This window comes from Schistocerca nitens, chromosome 6, assembly GCF_023898315.1.
Source record: "Schistocerca nitens isolate TAMUIC-IGC-003100 chromosome 6, iqSchNite1.1, whole genome shotgun sequence".
In the NCBI taxonomy this organism is placed as follows: Eukaryota; Metazoa; Arthropoda; class Insecta; order Orthoptera; family Acrididae; genus Schistocerca; species Schistocerca nitens.
In genome coordinates this window covers 448,976,950-448,998,576 of record NC_064619.1, presented here as the reverse complement: position 1 = coordinate 448,998,576, position 21,627 = coordinate 448,976,950, and the positions used below count along the sequence as shown (strand labels likewise).

The following is a 21,627-nucleotide window of genomic DNA, read 5'->3' as shown; positions in this document are numbered from 1 at the left end:
TATTTTATTACATCAAAACACCTCATCAAGGCAATAGAATAATAGAAACAAATAATAATAGAAACAAATATGTAACAAGAACAAATGAAACTGGGAAACTTACTGCTAATATAAATGAGGTAGTTTGACAAGAGTGTTCCTGTTCACAACACCATCTAAGATGTATAGGGCATGAATTTATCATAAGACAGCAAAAAATATTCGAAGAAGTACTTTGTAATGTTTCAAAATAACCTCACAGCGGCTATATTTGCAAATGATCAGTTAATCATATGTAGGTCAGAGGATACAGTAAAGGAAAGTAGAGGATATGCTAATAGAAAGTCCTAGTGAATTTTCTATTACCAGATTTATATCACCTTTGGCTTCCTTCCATCTTAACTTCATACCTTTCTGTTGCATCATGGGCATGTTATATGTTCACCTTTCCTCTTGTTTAGCAACCAATTGCATATGGGTATTGGAACAAGTTTTGTACATGTAAAAGTATGTGTATAAAACCTTATGTATGTTTGTTGTAGCAATATTTTAGATATGCGGTTGATTGGAAGCCAAAAGGAGACTAAAGCACGATGTAGCAGTGAGGCAGCTACTTATCATCACAGAAACCAGATATGTAATGACACTTCAGAGCTGCCAGCCACCAGTGGAGCTAACCGATGGCTGATGATGATAATGAAATCATTACCAAAACGTCAAGCTGGCATTACATGTTTGTTTCAATTGAGGTTCCAAATGACTTACTTGAGAAATCTAGGCTGTCCGTGTTTGAGCTTTGTAGGAGTCAGTTTGTCAAAGGACAAGAAGTCATAGTCTGTCTGGGCTGAGGTTCGATTTGTTGTCTGGTGGGGCCAGACTTTCTGATATAAGCAGACTTAAGGGTTTGGTAAATCAGATGTTGTGCAGATTCTACTGTTAATTGGCGTGGCTCCAAGGTTTTTCTCCCAAGAGTGATCTAGGACCGACTCTGTTCAAATAGGTTCCACTGTTAGTGTTTGCTCCAATGAATTTTTTAGTACCAGCAAGGGCAACCTCTATTGATTAATAGGATTTTGTTGGCAGCAATAATGATTTATGACTTAAGTGTAACATGGAAGGAACTGTAGTAGCCAAGTCTTTGTTTGATGGTATTTATTAGTGTAACTGACTGCATCAGAAGTTATCTGAATTTTGTCCATATCATACTGTTAGTTTGCTGATAGCATTCCTAGAGGTAATTGGGTTGTTACTCCTATTTTGTGGAGAACTGGGTGGTTTTGTGGTTCTTTGAGCAAGGTATTGGCTCGAGTACATATTGTCAGATGTATAGGCTACTAGCAGATTACAACAGGAATTGCTTAGCTTATTAAATGTGATTTTTCCCATAATCATTTGAGCTGATTGTACCCTTGACATGTGTTTAAAGTAAAACCCGGTAAAAAGGAACTATAGTACAAACAGAACATAGTGGAACTGAAATTTGACTGATTGTTAGAGACATGTGGCCATTCTTCTTCTTTACACACACACACACACACACACACACACACACACGTCTAGTTCCATAGGACCAAATTGAGGAGCACATCTCCAAGTTCATGGAACGTGTCAGTACATGAATTTACAACATAAAAGTAATAACAGATAAAAGAAAATGTTTATGAAGCCAAACCATAAGTATAAGTAAACACAATCAACAATGTAACGTATCTGCTTAATTTTTCAAGGAACTCCTCAGCAATAGGAGTGACCCATTGAGGAAACTCTCCAGTTATGATTTGAAAGTGGGTGAATTACTGCAAAGATTTTTGAATTCTTGTGGTAGCTTATTAAAAATGGATGTAGCAGTATACAGTACACCTTTCTGAACAAGAGTTAAGGAGTTGCAATCCAAATGCAGATTGGATTTCTGCCTAGTATTAACTGAGTTAAAGCTGCTAATTTTTGGAAATAAGCAGATACTGTTAACAAGAAATTACAGTAAAGATTATACATACTGAGATGCCAATGTCAGAATACCCAGACTGGTAAACAGAAGTCGACAAGAAGTTCACAAACTTACACCAATGACCGAAGTGGCACAACTTTGTTAAATTTTATAACTTTCAGGGACCAAAGAGGCAGCAGCACTTAGGACTGTGTGTGTGTGTGTGTGTGTGTGTGTGTGTGTGTTTTACCATTTGTGTGGGGGGGGGGGGGGGGGGGAATTATTAGTTTTGTTGCTGGTATTTGCACACGAGCTAGAAGCTATGTTCATTATAAAAAGTATAGACAAAAATGAAGAGTGTGTTAATTGGTAATTTCAGTAGATAAGTGTTAATTTCAGTAGATAGACATATTTTCAGTCTTAGAACTAAATATTTTCATACTACATTTGAGGTAAACATGATTTTGCTAAAAGAAAATATGTTCACAAATTTCACCAATGCATAGAAAAGCTAAAGTCATCAGTACTGACGAATTACGTTCATTAAAAGTGGGAAAACCTATAAAGAAATTCAATAACTGAAATTCTTAAAAGCTAAATAAAGAGTATTCCTGTTTTAGGTTGGTGAAAAGTCAGTTGGTTGTATGTTTTGTTATTAACATCTCTAAAGTGGCAAAGGAAAGTTTCACTAAGTGTTGAATGACTAAGGAGTAATACAGTTAAGGGGAGTCAGAATGGAAATTATTTTTTTTTTCACACATTTTCGGATTTTTATCTCATTATAAAATTTGCAATTTTCTGAATAAAATGATACATATATCACTTATAAACTCACATGGAAAGTATTTTATTTGTTTAAATATAATCTACACTGGATGAAAATGTTCAAATTTTTTGTGTGTGTTACTTCAAGATCTAATAAAATCGGTAATTTTTTATATAGAAGGCTGTGGTTGGTTGGTTTAAAAGGGGGGAGAAGGGACCAAACTACGAGGTCATCAGTCTCTTGTTCCTAACAAAACAATGCCACAAATGTGGCAATAAAACAGACGAGACATATAACACAAAGTGGAAGGAAAGGAAAAACCACAAGAATGAAGGAAAGGCAACGGACACTAAAAGGAACAAAAGAGTACAAGAAAACAACAGAGATGCTACAAACAGAAGAGAGTAAAACAAGAAAGCTGGCCGACCACGAGAATAAAAAGGAAAAGCCAGCCACTCTGCAACACATTAAAACTTCTACCCTAAAATCACTAATGTGGAGGACACAGAGGGACAAAGGACATGCGCTAAAACTTAGATCAAATGATAAAACCCACCCTTGTGAATAAAACGTAAAACTAAATCAGCCAATGAGGTGTTGTCAGATAAAATGAGTGGCGATGAGTCCAGTAACCCAAGATTTCATTGCTGGGCAGTGGGACAGTGCACCACAATATGGGCCACTGTCAACAGAGTGCCGCAGCGACACTGAGGTGGGGCTTCGCTGTGCAAGAGGTTACCATGGGTCACCCAAGCTGGCCTATGCGTAGCCAGCAGAGGACAACTGATTCCCTGCAAGAGGTCCGCATGGAAGACTTGTGTACATTCATAGTCTCCTTAATGACCTGCAGTTTGCTGTGCGTACTGTTATGCCATTCTGTCTCCCAACCGACAAACGCTGCAGCGTTAAGTCAGAACACAGACCAGGTTAAGAGATGCCCATCTCCAGAAGTGGTTTCCGCGTAGCCTGTCGGCAAGTTCGTTGCCTGGGATGCCGACGTGTCCTGGGGTCCACACAAACACCACTGAATAACGGGACCGGTCCAGGACGTAGATGGACTCCGGGATGGACACCACCAAAGGATGGTGAGGGTAACACTAGTCGATAGCTTAGGCTGCTCAAGGAGTCAGTACAGAGAAGAAACGATTCCTCGGGGCAGAACAGATATACTGAAGTGCACAAGATATGGCCACCAGCTCTGCAGTGATTACACTGCAGCCATCAGGCAAGGAATGCTGTTCAATATGGCCTCTGTGGACAAAGGTGTAGCCAACATTACTATCAGCCATTGAGCCGTCAGTGTAAACCACTTCAGAGCTCCAGAACACTTCAAGAATCGAGAGGAAATGACAGCAGAGAGCTGCAGGGTTAACGTGAAAGCTCCAGGCAAAGCTTTGGCCAACAGCTACACCACAGAGGTGTACGTGAATGGACCTCGAGGAGAGGTGGCACAGGCAAGGACTCCATTTCGGACAGGAGCAATTGCACACGAGCTGCAATCGTTAGCCCCAAGTGGGCCGCCTACGTGGGAGGTGAACTGCCATGGTTGGGAAAAGAAGATGGTAATTAGAATGTTCAGGAGAGCTATGAATGTGTGCAACATAACTGGCTGGCAGTTGTGCACATCTGATCTTCCATGGAGGGACTCCAGCCTCCACCAGTATGCTTGTCACCGGAACTTGAAATTAGATGGTACAATATTGAATCTTAACTTCAAAAGGTCAACAGCTGATCCTTGTGTCTATTATAAAAATCAAGGTTCAGACATTTTAATAGTTGCTGTTTATGTGGACAAAATGCTCACTTTTAGTAACAATTCACAAGACAGAGATGCTTTTAAAAATACACTCGGAGAAAAATTTAAGCTGAAAGATCTTGGTGAAGTTACAAAATGTTTAGGCATCTGAATTACTAGAAACTGCAAAGAAGATTAACAGTGGATGGATCAGACACACTATGTGGAACAAATTCTCAACAGATTTAATATGAAAGAGTGTAACCTAATATGTACACCATTGGACAGTAATCAGATGCTCACTCATGATATGTCTCCGAAAACAGAACAAGAGCAAGAAACTATGAAGAACATACTCTACTGCACTAGCAAGCAGTCAAAATAATCTTCAGATATCTAAAAGGTACTAAGGATATGAAACTTTTGTTTTCTAAATCAGAGAACTGCCACATGTTAGGTTACGTGTATTGCAGATTGGGCCGGAGATTCTGAAGACAGAAAGTCAACAACTGGATATCTCTTTAAATCTCAAGAAGCACTGATATCTTGACAGTGTAAGAAGCAGTCAACAGTAGCCTTATTGACAACTGAGGCAGAATATATGGACCTCAGCATGTCAGGAGGCTCTATGGCTATGGCTTCAAAGGCTACGAAATGAAATATCACCAAGCCCCCAAAAAGACCCTGTCAAACCATTATGTGACAACAAGGCAGCAATTGACCTGTCTAAGACAAGCAGCTATAAGAGTTGAACCAAACATATAGATACAAGACACCACTTCATAAGGGAAAAAAATAGAGTCAGCACAAATTACTGTGGAGCACATACCTTCAGACCAAATGCTGGCAGATATGATGACAAAATCTCTGACAAAGGCACGCCATCATCTGCTACTGCAAGATTTTGGACTGAGAAAGTTGTTTTAGTTGTTGTTGTTGTTGGTGGTGGTGGTGGTGGTGGTGTGTGTGTGTGTGTGTGTGTGTGTGTGTGTGTGGTTTTTTTTTTTTTTCAGGCATAATTCTAATTGGGGTGTGGGACTTTAGAATCTATGCCTCCCTGGTGTGTGAATATCTTTTGTGTTGCTATGGGCAACTATGGACACTATGATTTATTTTATTCTGTGTATTGAGCTTCGTGTGTGTAATTCGTGTAGCTTCCTTAATGTACTAATAAACTGTTCCAATCAGAAACTGCCCGTAAATTACTCTACTAACAGTTTTCAAAGTTTATGGTCATAAGTAAATGTTTATCTATAATGAAGTTGACTCTTAATATTATTTTGAGCTAATTTTTTCATTGTTTATTAGTCTTGTATTAGTCTTGAGTAGGAAATGTGATGTCTGAGATGTTGACATAAGGCACTTAAGCCTGTGTTACGTATTACAGATATATATTATATATAAAGGGACTATGGTTTACACACCACCACAGTAACCCATTCAACCAAACAACACCTATACCATTCAGTGAGTAGTTCAGAAAATGACCTACAAGAGACATTGTATAAATTAAACTGTGTCGCCAGAGAATATGATAAGAATATGTCTGCAGACAAACCCAGAACACTGGCCTTCCATAGTGATAACCCAATAAAAGCAAAAACACTGAGCAAGTCTCAGTGTTTACATATTTGCACTTCCACATGACTTGAGAAATCAAAGGAACACTATGTTAAAGTTAACAGTTTTAGTGCAATGTTCACTGAACTACAAAGTAAAGAAATAAACCCTGCTTAAGTTATATAGTTTAATTATGCTATCAATACTGTCTATTGTTGTCAAAGATGGACTCCAGCATCTACCCAATTGTAACAAACTGATGAAATTGAACCAAAGTTTTACGATACATAACAGGTTCTTTCTGCTTGACCAAAAAAAGCAATGAAGGCATTTGAAAAAAGCAGGTAGTTATTGACATAACAGCACCGTCATAATAATGAAACACCGGAACAACTGCTAACAGCACTTTTATCACACGCCAGAATCTAGGATAGCCACAACAGCTTGGCAATGCAAATGAGTAGGTCAGCAATGACAGACACATCCCTGGAGAAGATTGTAAGACTAATGCTAATGGCCTAACACATAGCACTGCTGCTGATGAGGACTTTTCCTAACATGTCCCATCTCTTCTTCTCTCAACATTACAACAATCTAAGAAAAACTTTTTGAAACACTCATTATCTGCAAATAAATTATCTATGGTCTTATTCAAGTACCTTTTGGCTGCAGTTTAGAAATGAAAAAAGAAAAAGATAGGTTATCACTTTAAAATATATACTTTAAGCAGATACTTACCCTTTCACTAGAACAGCATTTGTTAGTCAGTATGGGAGTACTTATCTAATAGATAAAAGTGATTTTATATTGGGCTACTGAAATCTAAAATAATGCACAAATTTAAAATAATTCAGACTATTTACCTAAATCAAAAACGTTGGTGGGCATGTGGACTGAACTGTGACTCCTGTTTACAGGAATGCTGCTAAACTGTCGATCAGGTTCCAGATACATTGGGGCATACGGATATTTATCATCACATGATTCTGAGTCTGATGGCTCATCATTGACAGGAGAACATTTTGCACTGTGATATGTGAAGTTCACATAATCGAGAGGGTCAAAGCTTTCAGCCAGCTGCTCTGCTTTCTGCATTATACACTGCAAAAAATTTTAAAAATCTACATAAGAATACAAAAACATATATTATTTGCTATACTGTATACAAGAACAGACACTACTTAGAAGAAAGAAGTTATCCACATGTTACAAAAATGTGACTAAGTTCTGAGAATATAGGAGAAGCCCACCTCCATAGCCAAGGTCACCAACACGTGCCTGTGTTGTGGCACGCAATGTGGAGGTAAACTGGTTCAAATCCTGGTGGTGGATGAAATTTTTCATTGCCGGTATTTGGCTGGCAAAGGGAGGAGAGGTGGTCGTGTTAAGTTTTGAGTCACCTGTCTTTGCTTACACACCCTGGATTAAACTCCAAACATCTCTGCATCATCTCATGAAGTGAGGACATACAACACTGCTGACAGTGATCCATACATCTTACAGAGACATTAAGCTCATTGGCCCCTTAGTGCTTTTGGAGAGGAGTAGGCATTGTGCTTGCACCAGGTTTCACCTTCTCCCTTCCGTTCAACCATTTCAGCACAGTGATCCACATGACACGGATACACATTTGATACTTCATAGTGGGTCAGAGGAAGGCAACAGCGAATTACCTCCACTACAACCTTGCCATGAGCGGAGGTGCAGGATTCCTGCATCTGCTCACCCTACACTCTTTCCCTGAGTACGGGACAATATATTATTATATACCAGAAATTAACCCTTTATCAACCTAGAAAATACATAAAATAAAATATGAACTACAATTTAGTGTAGTCAAAAAAGTATTAAAAAGTCAGTGGTGATAAAGGATTATTAAGAAATACAAGGCATGCTTGTTTAAGGTTTTAAGCTTACTAAAACGCTGTAATTTGTGTAAAAAAGAGGAGTATTCGCATTCACCAGAAGGGGGTAACATCTACATATACAATTTTATATGTGCAATAAGTATATTGTTTCTCATAGATGAAATATTATTTCCAAAATGTGTGTCCATAATTTTATCCTAAATTGTATCTTTCCTGCATTTTAAATAGAGTAAAGAAAAACATGAGCATTAGTGACATTGTGCAAGAAAATGGAAGAGAATCTGCTGCTGATTTCATAGACAGACTCATCATGAGAATCTGGGCTAGTATTATATTTGTAAGGGAAGCCTCTTCAGCTAAAAAGATATGTAATATATCAACGACCATATCTGGGGACCAGAAACCACAGAAGAAATCTCCAGTTAAGAACAAATCAATGGGCATGTTCTTGTGAAGTCACTACACCAAACAGTCTCTTATCATGTAAATCTCAGCATCTGCAGAATACCTCCACAACCTGGCAAATATAAGAGTAGATAGCTGCAACTGGAACACTGGTAAACTGCCATACAAGTGACATGCTTTGTCTTTAGACCATTGTATTTATTCAACACCATATCCTAGGTGTATGTCCATCCAAGTGACATACATTGTCTATAGACCATTTTATTTATTCGACACCATATCCATTCCAGGAAATCAGATAAAATAATGTTCCAAATTATCCAATAACATTTGCAACATGCCAAGCCCTAAAATTAATTCTGATTAAATTACAGGCTTGACCACTTCGCATTGTTCATTCTATTATGACTGACAAACACAGAAATGTGAATGAGACAGTTCTGAGCAATGACTACTCATTTGTCTCCAAAATGTGACTACTCATTTGTCTCCAAAACCAGTACAGTGCTTACAACTTCAAACTGATGTTCATACACTATTGTATATGCATATGAGTGATGAGTGAACAGTGGGATCCTAGCTTGCTTCTATTAGCCCAGATATTTTGATATTACTAAGTCATAGAGTACTTTTATTGAATAAGGAGTCCTCCCCAGATACATCATTAATACCTGTAAACTGCTTCAATTATGGCATAAAATATGTAACTGCATCACCATGCCTTGCTAGTGTTGGCTGCAGTGTTTGTTGTCAAGGTGAACAGTCCACCTGTAGCTGCAGCACATTAACTGTGCCTGCTCTGCTTTGTGATTAACACGACATGGCTACCTACAGCAGTCACTGTACATGTTTTAAATGAAACTTTCCTGAGTTGCTGAATATGACTTATTCCAATGCAAAATAAATTAAGTAGCAGGGAAAAAAAAAGTGTGGACTCTAAAGGTAAAGTTACAGATTGATTAGCAACAGAGACTGAAGGGAAAGCTGTGAGAAAAAGTAGAAACTGTGAAACTCTATGATGTGATAGATACGCTATATTTAGTAGAATGTCCACAGAATATGAAGGATTATACTTTTACCATAGCCCATGCTACATAAGAGGTCTAGCTAGGGATTAGAGTTTAATGTTCTGTTGACGGTAACATCAACATCATTAGTGACTGATCACAGACTCCATTGACATGGATGGAGAAAGAAATTTGCCATGAACTTTCAGGAGAAAATATCCAAGCAGTCATTATGGAGATCACAGATATTCTGAATTAGGATGAACCAACATTTTTAACCAATGCCTCCTAAATGCTAGTGAAGTCGGCAGGTCCACACTGAAATTATATTACAAATTTTCTATGGGTGAGAGCCATCTAGAATGATGGTGTTGGGAACATAGGCATAATTTTATCTGCCATAAAATTTAAAATTCACTGCTTCCAATTGACGACTGTAACAGACAAGCATCCTCAGTCAGTCTTTAAAGAACTGTTTCATAACAGTACAGAATCATACTACATTTTTTATTCTACAAACATTGTCTACAAGCCATTGCTAAATAGCTGTTGCAGTGCACGTCACACCATTATTTGTTCCTCAACCTCTTGTTCGTATGGTTCTCTCAAGAGATATGCAAAAGATAAAGTAAAATTGTTTCACCATCTGCCTTGAATATTTGTTCTTTACATGGTATATATGTGACCTTGAAAGACAAAAGATTTTAAAATAATCTCATAATTTAATTTAGTTTCTTTAGGAAATTTACTCAAAATTTCATGGCATATTACTCTACAAGTTTTCCAAATCTCTTTTTCGTGTTGTCTTCTGTAAGGGCACATCTCTATTCTCACAACTGATTTACAACAGATTTTAACTTTTCATAAATTATCACAGACTTGTGTTTTGAACACAATGTAAGGAGTGTTGATAGCTGTGACAACAATCCTCCCACACAATTTTTGTGTGTTTCATTTGTAAACAGAGTTTGTGCAATACTTAAGTGAAAACTACAGTCCATCTGGAAAGGATGCCCCAAACATGCCTTGCTATTCCTTATGTTAAAATAAGTGCTTGTGGTGATTCGTAGTGTTGAGTGATGCCAACACGAAGTGAAAGAAGGTCTCCCTTCCAAAAATTCTCATCTAATATCTGTATTTCCCCATTTAGAGATTTGGAGGACCTGGGTTCAATTCCTGGGATTTTTCCTTCACAAGAAGACTAGTACAGCTTTCACTCAGCCTTGCAATGCCATTTGAGGAGCTCCTTGACCAAGTAGTAGTGGCTCAATGTCTAGAAAATCTGCAAACAGGCCAGGAGAGCAGTGTGCTGACCATATGCCCCTCCATACTGCATCTGCATGATGCCGCAATGCAGAGGATGACACAGCAGCCGAAAATACATCCTCCCTTGGGCCTTCATGGTCTGGACCAGGAGCTCATTTTATAATGTATTTCACTTACTTGCAAAGGATCTTTAAAGCTGTAACTAACATGAAGGTTGGATTGAACTACACACTGCTGTGTTGTCTGAAACATGATCCCAATGGGGGTGGTATGCCGTTCTGAGAACCAGACTCCCCCTTCTGCTATAAGGAGACCCAAAGTACTGTTAATTTCCAGCCAAATACCTAGGACTAGTGGAAACAGGCAACATGGCTCTTTAGTTTGTGACTGTTCTGTCTAGTCTCAAACCACCAAAGCTTCATAACCGAGTTCAAAATATGCTACTAGCATTCCGTCATTTGATGTCTCTTAAAAATGGACAATGAGAGTTACTAATACCCAGTTGCTTAGTTCAATGATGGTGTGTGGGTATTTTTTTTAATTATTAACTATTTCTCTGTCAGCAGACTGTCACTGAACTTATATAAAACACTATATAAGCAAAATCTATACTGTGCAAGGCCAGTTCCACAATGTTGGAAGAAAGGTATGCAGGGAAAGTCAATAAAAGAAACAGAATACTTCAAATACTTGGATGTTCTTAGTGATAAGAAACTGAACTGAAAGTCAAATATTATAAATGTTTTTAAACATCTAAACTCTGCTTCTTTTGCACTGTGGCTAATAAATAGCAGGCTTTGGAGATAAAAATGTTGAAAGCTTAACATGCATTTCCACTTTTCATTCACTAATGTTTAATTCCATCTTATCCTGTGGTAACTCTCCACTGAGGAAAGAAGTGTTTGTTGCAAAGAAGTGTGTAATGAGGATAATATTTAGTGCCCACTCTAGAACCTCTTCTAGATGTTCTTTAAACAGATTGGCAAATGGACAACAATATCACAGTACTTTCAGTCTCTTATAAAGTTTGTTGTCAACAATAAATCAAAGTTTAAAAGCAACAGAAACATTCATAAATATAATACAGGTTTATTCTAAATGATGGACCCATTTTCAAAACTTCGTATTTAATCAATTACAAATCCAAAATCAACAAGCATTATACCAATGAAAAGCGGAAGTTTCAATTTTTTTCACAATGTTTGATATCAGTTTAATAAATTAAACAATTTGTAATTAATTAGTTTTTAATAATTATTTAATAATTATAAATGTGATAAATGTTATAAATTTTCAATGTGGTCACCATTGGCTGCATGACAAATGTCAACACGGTAGCCAAACTCGTACCACACATGTGAAAGCATATCTGCTGTTAGTGGGTGCACGGCAGGAGTGATCCGGCTCTGCAGATCACTCACAGTGGTTGGTAGAAGCAGGACGTAGACAGTTTCCTTCATATAACCCCATAAGAAATTGTCACAGAGTGTGAGATCAGATCTTGATGGCCAGAAGTGCAGAGCCAGGTCCTCAAGTCCCCTGTGACTGATCCAGTGCCGAGGAAGGGTGTCATTCAAAAAGCCTCATACATCAAGGTGCCAATGGGGCAGAGCTCCATCCTGTTGGAAAATGAAGCCCTGGGAATGTTCCATAACTTGAGGGAACAGTCATTGTTCCAACATGTCCAGCTATGCGAGTCCCGTTACAGTCCTTTCTGCAAAGAGAAATGGTCCATAACTCATTGCAAGGGATACAATACAGAAGAGAGGCAGCAGCCTTTTCAGTAGTTGCAGGGGCAACGGGCTGGATGATTGACTGATCTGGCCTTGTAACACTAAGCAAAATGGCCTTGCTGTGCTGGTCCTGCGAACGGCTGAAAGCAAGAGGAAACTACAGCCATAATTTTTCCCCGAGGGCATGCAGGTTTACTGAACGGTTAAATGATGGTGGTGTCCTCTTGGGTAAAATATTTCGCAGGTAAAATAGTCCCTATTCGGATCTCCGGGCGGGGACTACTCAAGAGGACGTTGTTATCACGGAAAGAAAACTGGCGTTCTACCGATCGGAGCGTGGAATGTCAGATCCCTTAATCGGGCAGGTAGATTAGAAAATTTAAAAAGGGAAATGGATAGGTTAAAGTTAGATATAGTGGTAATTAGTGAAGTCCAATGGCAGGAGGAACAAGACTTTTGGTCAGGTGAATACAGGGTTATAAACACAAAACCAAATAGGGGTAATGCAGGAGTAGGTTTAATAATGAATAAAAAAATAGGAGTACGGTTAAGCTACTACAAGCAACATAGTGAACACATTATTGTGGCCAAGATAGACACAAAGCCCACGCCTACTACAGTAGTACAAGTTTATATGCCAACTAGCTCTGCAGATGCCGGAGAAATAGATGAAATGTATGATGAGATAAAAGAAATTATTCAGGTAGTGAAGGGAGATGAAAATTTGTCATCAGCGACTGGAATTCAAGAGTAGGAAAAGGGAGAGAAGGAAACGTAGTAGATGAATATGGATTGGGGGTAAGAAATGAAGAAATGAAAGAGGAAGCAGCCTGGTAGAATTTTACACAAAGCATAACTTAATCATAGCTAACACTTGGTTCAAGAATCATAAAAGAAGGTTGTATACATGGAAGAATCCTGGAGATACTAGAGGGTATCAGATAGATTATATAATGGTAAGACAGAGATTTAGGAATCAGGTTTTAAATTGTAAGACATTTCCAGAGGCAGATGTGGACTCTGACCACAATCTATTGGTTATGAACTGTAGATTAAAACTGAAGAAACTGCAAAAAGGTGGAAATTTAAGGAGATGGGACCTGGATGAACTGAAAGAACCAGAGGTTGTACAGAGTTTCAGGGAGAGCATAAAGGAACAATTGACAGGAATGTGGGAAAGAAATGCAGTAGAAGAAGAATGAGTAGCTTTGAGGGATGAAGTAGTGAAGGCAGCAGAGGATCAAGCAGGTAAAAAGATGAGGGCTAGTAGAACAGAAGAAATATTGAATTTAATTGATGAAAGGAGAAAATATAAAAATGCAGTAAGTGAAGCAGGCAAAAAGGAATACAAACATCTCAAAAATGAGATAAACAGGAAGTGCAAAATGGCTAAGCAGGGATGGCTAGAGGACAAATGTAAGGATGTAGAGGCTTATCTCATGAGGGGTATGATAGATACTACCTACAGGAAAATTAAAGAGACCTTTGGAGAAAAGAGAACCACTTGTATGAATATCAAGAGCTCAGATGGAAAACCAGTCCTATGCAAAGAAAGGAAAGCAGAAAGGCGGAAGGAGTATATAGAGGGTCTATACAAGGGTGATGTACTTGAGGACAATATTATGGAAGTGGAAGAGGATGTAGATGAAGATGAAATTGGAGACATGATACTGCGTGAAGTGTTTGACAGAGCACTGAAAGACCTGAATTGAAACAAGGACCCGGGAGTAGACAACATTCCATTAGAACTACTGACAGACTTAGGAGAGCCAGTCCTGACAAAACTCTACCATCTGGTGAGCAAGATGTATGAGACAGGTGAAATACCCTCAGACTTCAAGAAGAATATAATAATTCCAATCGCAAAGAAAGCAGGTATTGACAGATGTGTAAATTACCAGTTTAATAAGCCACGGCTGCAAAATACTAACACGAATTCTTTAAAGGCGAATGGAAAAACTGGTAGAAGCCGACCTCGGGGAAGATCTGTTTGGATTCTGTAGAAATGTTGGAACATGTGAGGCAATGCTGACCTTACGACTTATCTTAGAAGCTAGACTAAGGAAAGGCAAACCTACGTTTCTAGCATTTGTAGACTTAGAGAAAGCTTTTGATAATGTTGAATGGAATACTCTCTTTCAAATTCTGAAGGGGGCAGGGGTAAAATACTGGGAGTGAAAGGCTATTTACAATTTGTACAGAAACCAGTTGGCAGTTATAAGAGTCGAGGGGCATGAAAGGGAAGCAGTGGTTGGGAAGGGAGTGAGACAGGGTTGTTACCTATCCCCGATGTTATTCAATCTGTATATTGAGCAAGGAGTAGAGGAAACAAAAGAAAAATTCGGAGTAGGTATTAAAATCCACAGAGAAGAAATAAAAACTTTGAGGTTCGCCGATGACATTGTAATTCTGTCAGAGACAGCAAAGGACTTGGAAGAGCAGTTGAACGGAATGGATAGTGTCTTGAAAGGAGGATATAAGATGAACACCAACAAAAGCGAAACGAGGATAATGGAATGTAGTCGAATTAAGTCGGGTGATGTTGAGGGTATTAGATTAGGAAATGAGACACTTTAAGAAGTAAAGGAGTTTTGCTATTTGGGGAGCAAAATAACTGATGATGCTTGAAGTAGAGAGGATATAAAATGTAGACTGGCACTGGCAAAGAAAGTGTTTCTGAAGAAGAGAAATTTGTTAACATCGAGTATAGATTTATGTGCTAGGAAGTCGTTTCTGAAAGTATTTGTATGAATTGTAGCAATGTATGGAAGTGAAACATGGACAATAAATAGTTTGGACAAGAAGATAATAGAAGCTTTCGAAATGTGGTGCTACAGAAGAATACTGAAGATTAGATGGGTAGATCACATAACTAATGAGGTGGTGTTGAATAGGATTGGGGAGAAGAGATGTTCTGAGGCATCAAGGGATCACCAATTTAGTATTGGAGGGCAGCATGGAGGGTAAAAATTGTAGAGGGAGACCAAGAGATAAATAGACTAAGCAGATTCAGAAGGATGTAGGTTGCAGTAGGTACTGGGAGATCAAGAAGCTTACACAGGATACAGTAGCATGGAGAGCTGCATCAAACCAGTCTCAGGACTGAAGACCACAGCAACAACAACAACAACGGCACAGAACACGTTGATCTTCAGTGAGTCTCTTTTGTGTTGCAATGGTGGACGTAGATTTCAAAACCCCATATGCAAGCAATGTGTCTGTTGACTTTTCCACTAAGGTGGAACGTCCCTTCATCACTAAAAATTACACGCTGTAGAATGCGTCATCCTCCATGTTTGCTAGCACTTAACCGCAAAATGCGAGATGCTTCTCTTTGTCATTGGGTAGTGCACAAATTGGAACTGGTATGGCTTGTACAGCAAATGCCATCTCAGAACTTTCCATATAGTTGGTTGGGGTATTCCAAGTTCTCAATTGGCTCTACTGACAGACTTGCTGGGACTGCACACAAATCTTTCTTGAATCCGCCAGACATCATCATCTCACACACTCGTTCGGCCTGTGCTTTTTCCTTTGCACACACTCCCAGTCTGTTTAAATTGATTAAACCAATAGGTAATGCTTTTGTGAGTTGAATACTGAATTTGGTACAAAATGCCCGCTCCACTGGAATTTGTGTCCCACTTTTTGGGAACTCAAGAACACAGAGAACGTTGTGCTCCACAGTCACCAACCCACTCACAACTGACAGTGAAATGGAATGATAGTCCTATTAGCTGGCCAAAGTGGCCGAGCAGTTCTAGGCACTTCAGTCCAGAACCACGCCACTGCTACAATCGCAGGTTCGAATCCTGCCTCTGGCATGGATGTGTGTGATGTCCTTAGGTCAGTTAGGTTTAAGTAGTTCTAAGTTCTAGGGGACTGATGACCTCAGATGCTAAGTTCCATGGTGCTCAGAGCAATTTTTGATAGTCCTATTGTCACATGAGCTCTACTGGCCGCTTCTGAAACCATCACCGCTCACCGCCGCTGCCCGCCAAAAACTTTGAAACTTCCTCTTTTCGTTGGTATAAAGCTTTTTCATTTTGGATTTATAATTGAATACATATGAATTTTTGAAAATGGGTTCATCATTTAGAATAACCCTGTACTAAGAGAAATTACTTATATTATACATACAGCCTTTATCTGTATTTACAGAAACCCAGTATTGGAAAATAAGAGAGAATTTTTTGAAAGGTTGGACATCTTATTAAACACATTGTTTTTAATGAAAGTTAATGTAATTCTAATGGCTGATTTTAATATTAATTTCAACTCCAGTACTTCTGACAACTTGGAAATAAATAGCTTGGTTAAAAGCTATGGGATGAATATCATACTGAAGAATGTAATCTACAGACCTGGTAGTGTAAACATGGGTACTTGTATAGACAATATTGTTACAACTTTTCATTCTACAAAATACAAAAAAAAATGTGATTGACACTCTTCTTTCTGATCGGCATGGAATTATTTTTCACGTAAACATGGATGGAATGATTTTTAATCTCACCAAGCCTTCTGTGATTTATAAGACACAACGTACAATTAGTGACTGTAAGACTGTAATATATCTGTTTTTCTAAAATGTCTCAGAGAAATTAATTGGTTGTGTGTGTATGGTAACATTGAAGCAGAAAACCAGTTCAATAACTTTCTTGAATTATTCATGTGGGCAGTTAACATTGGCCTGCCACTAAAGAACAAATGTGTTAAAATGAGCAGGGTATCGACTATCAATAAAAATAAGTGGTACACACAGGAACTACGAAAATTTAAAGATCAATGCAACAATTTCTACTACGTAGCAAAGAATTCATCTTGTCTGCATGCCAAACTAAGATATAAAGAATGCAAATATCAGTACAGAATGGGTATTAAGAAAGCTAAATTAGAATATAATTGCAAATTGGTTGCACAAGCTATTAATAAACCAAAAGAAATGTGGAAAATCATTAATAAGAATCTAGCATCGGGTAGCAAAGAATTTGTATCTAGATCCAAAATTAGTGCTGATAGTTTTAATAATTATTTTGTAAACAGTGTAGATAGTGTAGTTACTAAGATACCTGATAGTAAACATGAACCTAGCTACTATTTGGATGTTGCCTATAAAAACCAAAATGCTATGGAAAATATGTTTTATTTTGAACACATTTGTGTAGAAGATGTACACTCTGTCATTCTTTCTCTTAGCAAAAATGATTCACTGTATATTTACAATATCAGCTCTAAAATATTGAAACGTGGTAGTCATAATATAGCAGAGGTTCTCTGTCACATCATAAACTACTGCTTTGATGAAAGTTGTTTCCCTGAAAAATTAAAAGTAGCTAAAGTAATCCCAGTCCACAAAAAAGGTGACAATGATTTGCCTAGCAATTATAGGCCAGTTTCTCTTGTACCACTTTTATCCAAGGTCATTGAGAAACTAATGAGTATTCAAATAATCAATTCTCTAGATTCTCATCAATTACTTTCAAACAGCCAGTTTGGGTTTAGGAAAAATCTATCAACATGTGATGCTGTTATGAGCTACATATGTAACAGTCTTGAAGCAAAAGAAGAAAAATTTATTATAAGTACAAAGTTTTTTGAGTTATCAAATTGTGTTTGACACTGTGTGCCACAACACTCTGCTGCTGAAATTAAAAACTGTAAGTTTCTCAGTCTCTGCTGTTAAAATTATTCAGTCATACTTATCTAATAGATCTCAAACTGTTTACTCCAATAACCAATATTCTAGAATGAGATTTTCACTCTGCGCTGATATGAAACTTCCTGGCAGATTAAAACTGTGTGCCCGACCGAGACTCGAACTCGGGACCTTTGCCTTTCGCGGGCAAGTGCTCTACCAACTGAGCTACCAAAGCACGACTCACGCCCAGTACTCACAGCTTTACTTCTGCCAGTACCTCGTCTCCTACCTTCCAAACTTTACAGAAGCTCTCCTGCGAACCTTGCAGAACTAGCACTCCTGAAAGAAAGGTTATTGCGGAGACATGGCTTAGCCACAGCCTGGGGGATGTTTCCAGAATGAGATTTTCACCCTGCAGTGGAGTGTGCGCTGATATGAAACTTCCTGGCAGATTAAAACTGTGTGCCCGACCGAGACTCGAACTCGGGACCTTTGCCTTTCGCGGGCAAGTGCTCTACCAACTGAGCTACCAAAGCACGACCCACGCCCGGTACTCACAGCTTTACCTCTGCCAGTACCTCGTCTCCTACCTTCCAAACTTTACAGTGGCTCTCCTGCGAACCTTGCAGAACTAGCACTCCAGAAAGAAAGGATATTGCGGAGACATGGCTTAGCCACAGCCTGGGGGATGTTTCCAGAATGAGATTTTCACTCTGCAGCGGAGTGTGCGCTGATATGAAACTTCCTGGCAGATTAAAACTGTGTGCCCGACCGAGACTCGAACTCGGGACCTTTGCCTTTCGCGGGCAAGTGCTCTACCAACTGAGCTACCAAAGCACGACTCACGCCCAGTACTCACAGCTTTACTTCTGCCAGTACCTCGTCTCCTACCTTCCAAACTTTACAGAAGCTCTCCTGCGAACCTTGCAGAACTAGCACTCCTGAAAGAAAGGATATTGCGGAGACATGGCTTAGCCACAGCCTGGGGGATGTTTCCAGAATGAGATTTTCACTCTGCAGCGGAGTGTGCGCTGATATGAAACTTCCTGGCAGATTAAAACTGTGTGCCCGACCGAGACTCGAACTCGGAACCTTTGCCTTTCGCGGGCAAGTGCTCTACCAACTGAGCTACCGAAGTTTCATATCAGCACACACTCCGCTGCAGAGTGAAAATCTCATTCTGGAAACATCCCCCAGGCTGTGGCTAAGCCATGTCTCCGCAATATCCTTTCTTTCAGGAGTGCTAGTTCTGCAAGGTTCGCAGGAGAGCTTCTGTAAAGTTTGGAAGGTAGGAGACGAGGTACTGGCAGAAGTAAAGCTGTGAGTACCGGGCGTGAGTCGTGCTTCGGTAGCTCAGTTGGTAGAGCACTTGCCCGCGAAAGGCAAAGGTCCTGAGTTCGAGTCTCGGTCGGGCACACAGTTTTAATCTGCCAGGAAGTTTCATATCAGCGCACACTCCGCTGCAGAGTGAAAATCTCATTCTGGAAACATCCCCCAGGTGGTGGCTAAGCCATGTCTCCGCAATATCCTTTCTTTCAGGAGTGCTAGTTCTGCAAGGTTCGCAGGAGAGCTTCTGTAAAGTTTGGAAGGTAGGAGACGTGGTACTGGCAGAAGTAAAGCTGTGAGTACCGGGCGTGAGTCGTGCTTTGGTAGCTCAGTTGGTAGAGCACTTGCCCGCGAAAGGCAAAGGTCCCGAGTTCGAGTCTCGGTCGGGCACACAGTTTTAATCTGCCAGGAAGTACCAATATTCTAGTTTCTTACCCATTAACCATGGTGTTCCTCAAGGGTCAATCTTGGGCCCTCTCTTGTTCATATTATATATGAATGACATACCTAGCAATGTAATAGATGATACTACAAACTGTTACTTGTATGCAGATGATATCAGTTTACGTGTTACAGTGCCTATGAACAATGACATAAGTAACTCTACCTCCCTCAAGATAGATATACTTTCTGATTGGCACAATGCCAATAACCCGTCTATGAACATAAGTAAAACACAGGAATTAAACATTTCTTATAATAATAGAATCACCTTAGAGACAGTTCCTGTAAAGTTTCTTGCCGCTGTTTTGCAAAATAATTTAGTCTGGCAGGCACATGTGAATTATTTAACACCAAAAATTTCTAAAGGAATATTTATGCTCAGAAAATTACAAGCAACAGTAGATGAGAAAATTTTGCTTTCTGTCTATTATAGTTATATTTACTCTCATTTGACGTATGGGACAATCTTGTGGGGAAATAATTGCTACTCAAAATGCTTATTTACAGACCAGAAAAAAGCTGTCAGACTGATATGCAAAGTACCACCTAGAACTCACTGTAGAGAATTATTTATTAAACTTAGTATTATGACCTTGCCATGTATATACATATTTCAATGTCTCTTGTACATTAAAAAGAACTTTTCTAGTTTTGATCTGAATTCTGATGTACATAGTTATAACACATGACACTGTAATGATGTAAGAAAAGACTACTGCTCATATACCAAAACTTTAAACAGCTTCAAACACACATCTGTAAAGCAATTTGATAATCTACCAGAGTCAGTTAAGAATCTGGAGCTGAAAAAATTTAAGATATTTGTAAGAACTTTATTAATTCAAAATTGTTTTTATACAATGGAAGATTTCTGTGAGCATAATTTCTAACAAAGGTAAATTATTTGTGTATTTATTGTCATTGTTCTTTGTGCATTTATTGAGGTTGCTTATACAAGCTTTACATCCCTGTAAATGTTTTGTTTTTTGGCAATAAAAATCAATCAATCAATGTAATATGGCCTTACTGAGCATTTACCCAGTGATGTAAAGAGCCTTATAGATAACTAAACTTATATGGCTGCATGCCAAATATTTGTAAGTGTTTTTTTTTTTTTTTTTTTTAAATACATGTGTGAGTTAGTAATTCCTAGCTACCAGCTTTCACACATTACAATAACAGAAATTATTCTACAGAGTAGAAGGAGTTATCATGGTGAAATTTCAGTTCATTTTCGTTTTTTACTTTGCTGTAAGTTAGTCATTCTATATAACTGGGCAAGTGATAAAATTTTTTGGTTGGAGCTTTGTGGATACTTTTTTCTGATAAAGACAACCTTAATGTGGAGTAATGATTGTCATTTTTTCTTCTTATATTGTAATTATGTACAGCATCCTTCCCTTTGAACTACACTGGATTATTTACAACAAACTTCACGATGAAATAAATATACTGTGAAGCAGTAGTCAAAATGCCCAATTCCTTAAACAGATTTCTACAAGGTGATCATGGCTGAGTGTCACATATTACTCTCACAGCATATTTTTGCCCAATGAAGACAATTAGGCCACATGACATTACTGGATGAAAATATGCAAAATCTATCTGCTTACAGGCTTCTCTCTCCTAAGACCTGCAGTGATTACAAGTGCTAATTTGGCTGAACTAAGTTGTTTTAGGAGATCCAAAATATGTTTTTGTAGTTTAAATTCACATCAATATGGACTAAAATTTTGAAGTTCCCACCCTATTTGTTATTCCCTTACTATGTGATACACTTATCACCGATATAGTACTCATAGATGTGCAGATTTGAATATGTTGTGTCTTTTTAAAAATTGAGAATGTGAGACCATTTGCAGAAAACCAGTCAACAATAATTTTAAGAATGCTGTTTTCCATTTCTTAATTAATGTATAAGTCAATTATTCAAATGGTCAGAATATTCTTATTTCATTTACTGAGAAAAT

General features: G+C 38.5%; 1 protein-coding gene across 3 annotated transcripts in view; it reads right to left on the bottom strand.

The window, feature by feature from the left end:
- LOC126262734 (voltage-dependent calcium channel subunit alpha-2/delta-3-like) overlaps positions 1-21,627 on the bottom strand; it is a 374,776-nt gene that overhangs the window by 211,885 nt on the left and 141,264 nt on the right. For all 3 annotated transcript variants that reach the window (XM_049959539.1, XM_049959541.1, XM_049959538.1), the window contains exon 4: positions 6,831-7,068. In XM_049959539.1, coding sequence (XP_049815496.1) covers positions 6,831-7,068 — 238 coding nt within the window. The remainder of the gene's footprint in view (positions 1-6,830; positions 7,069-21,627) is intronic.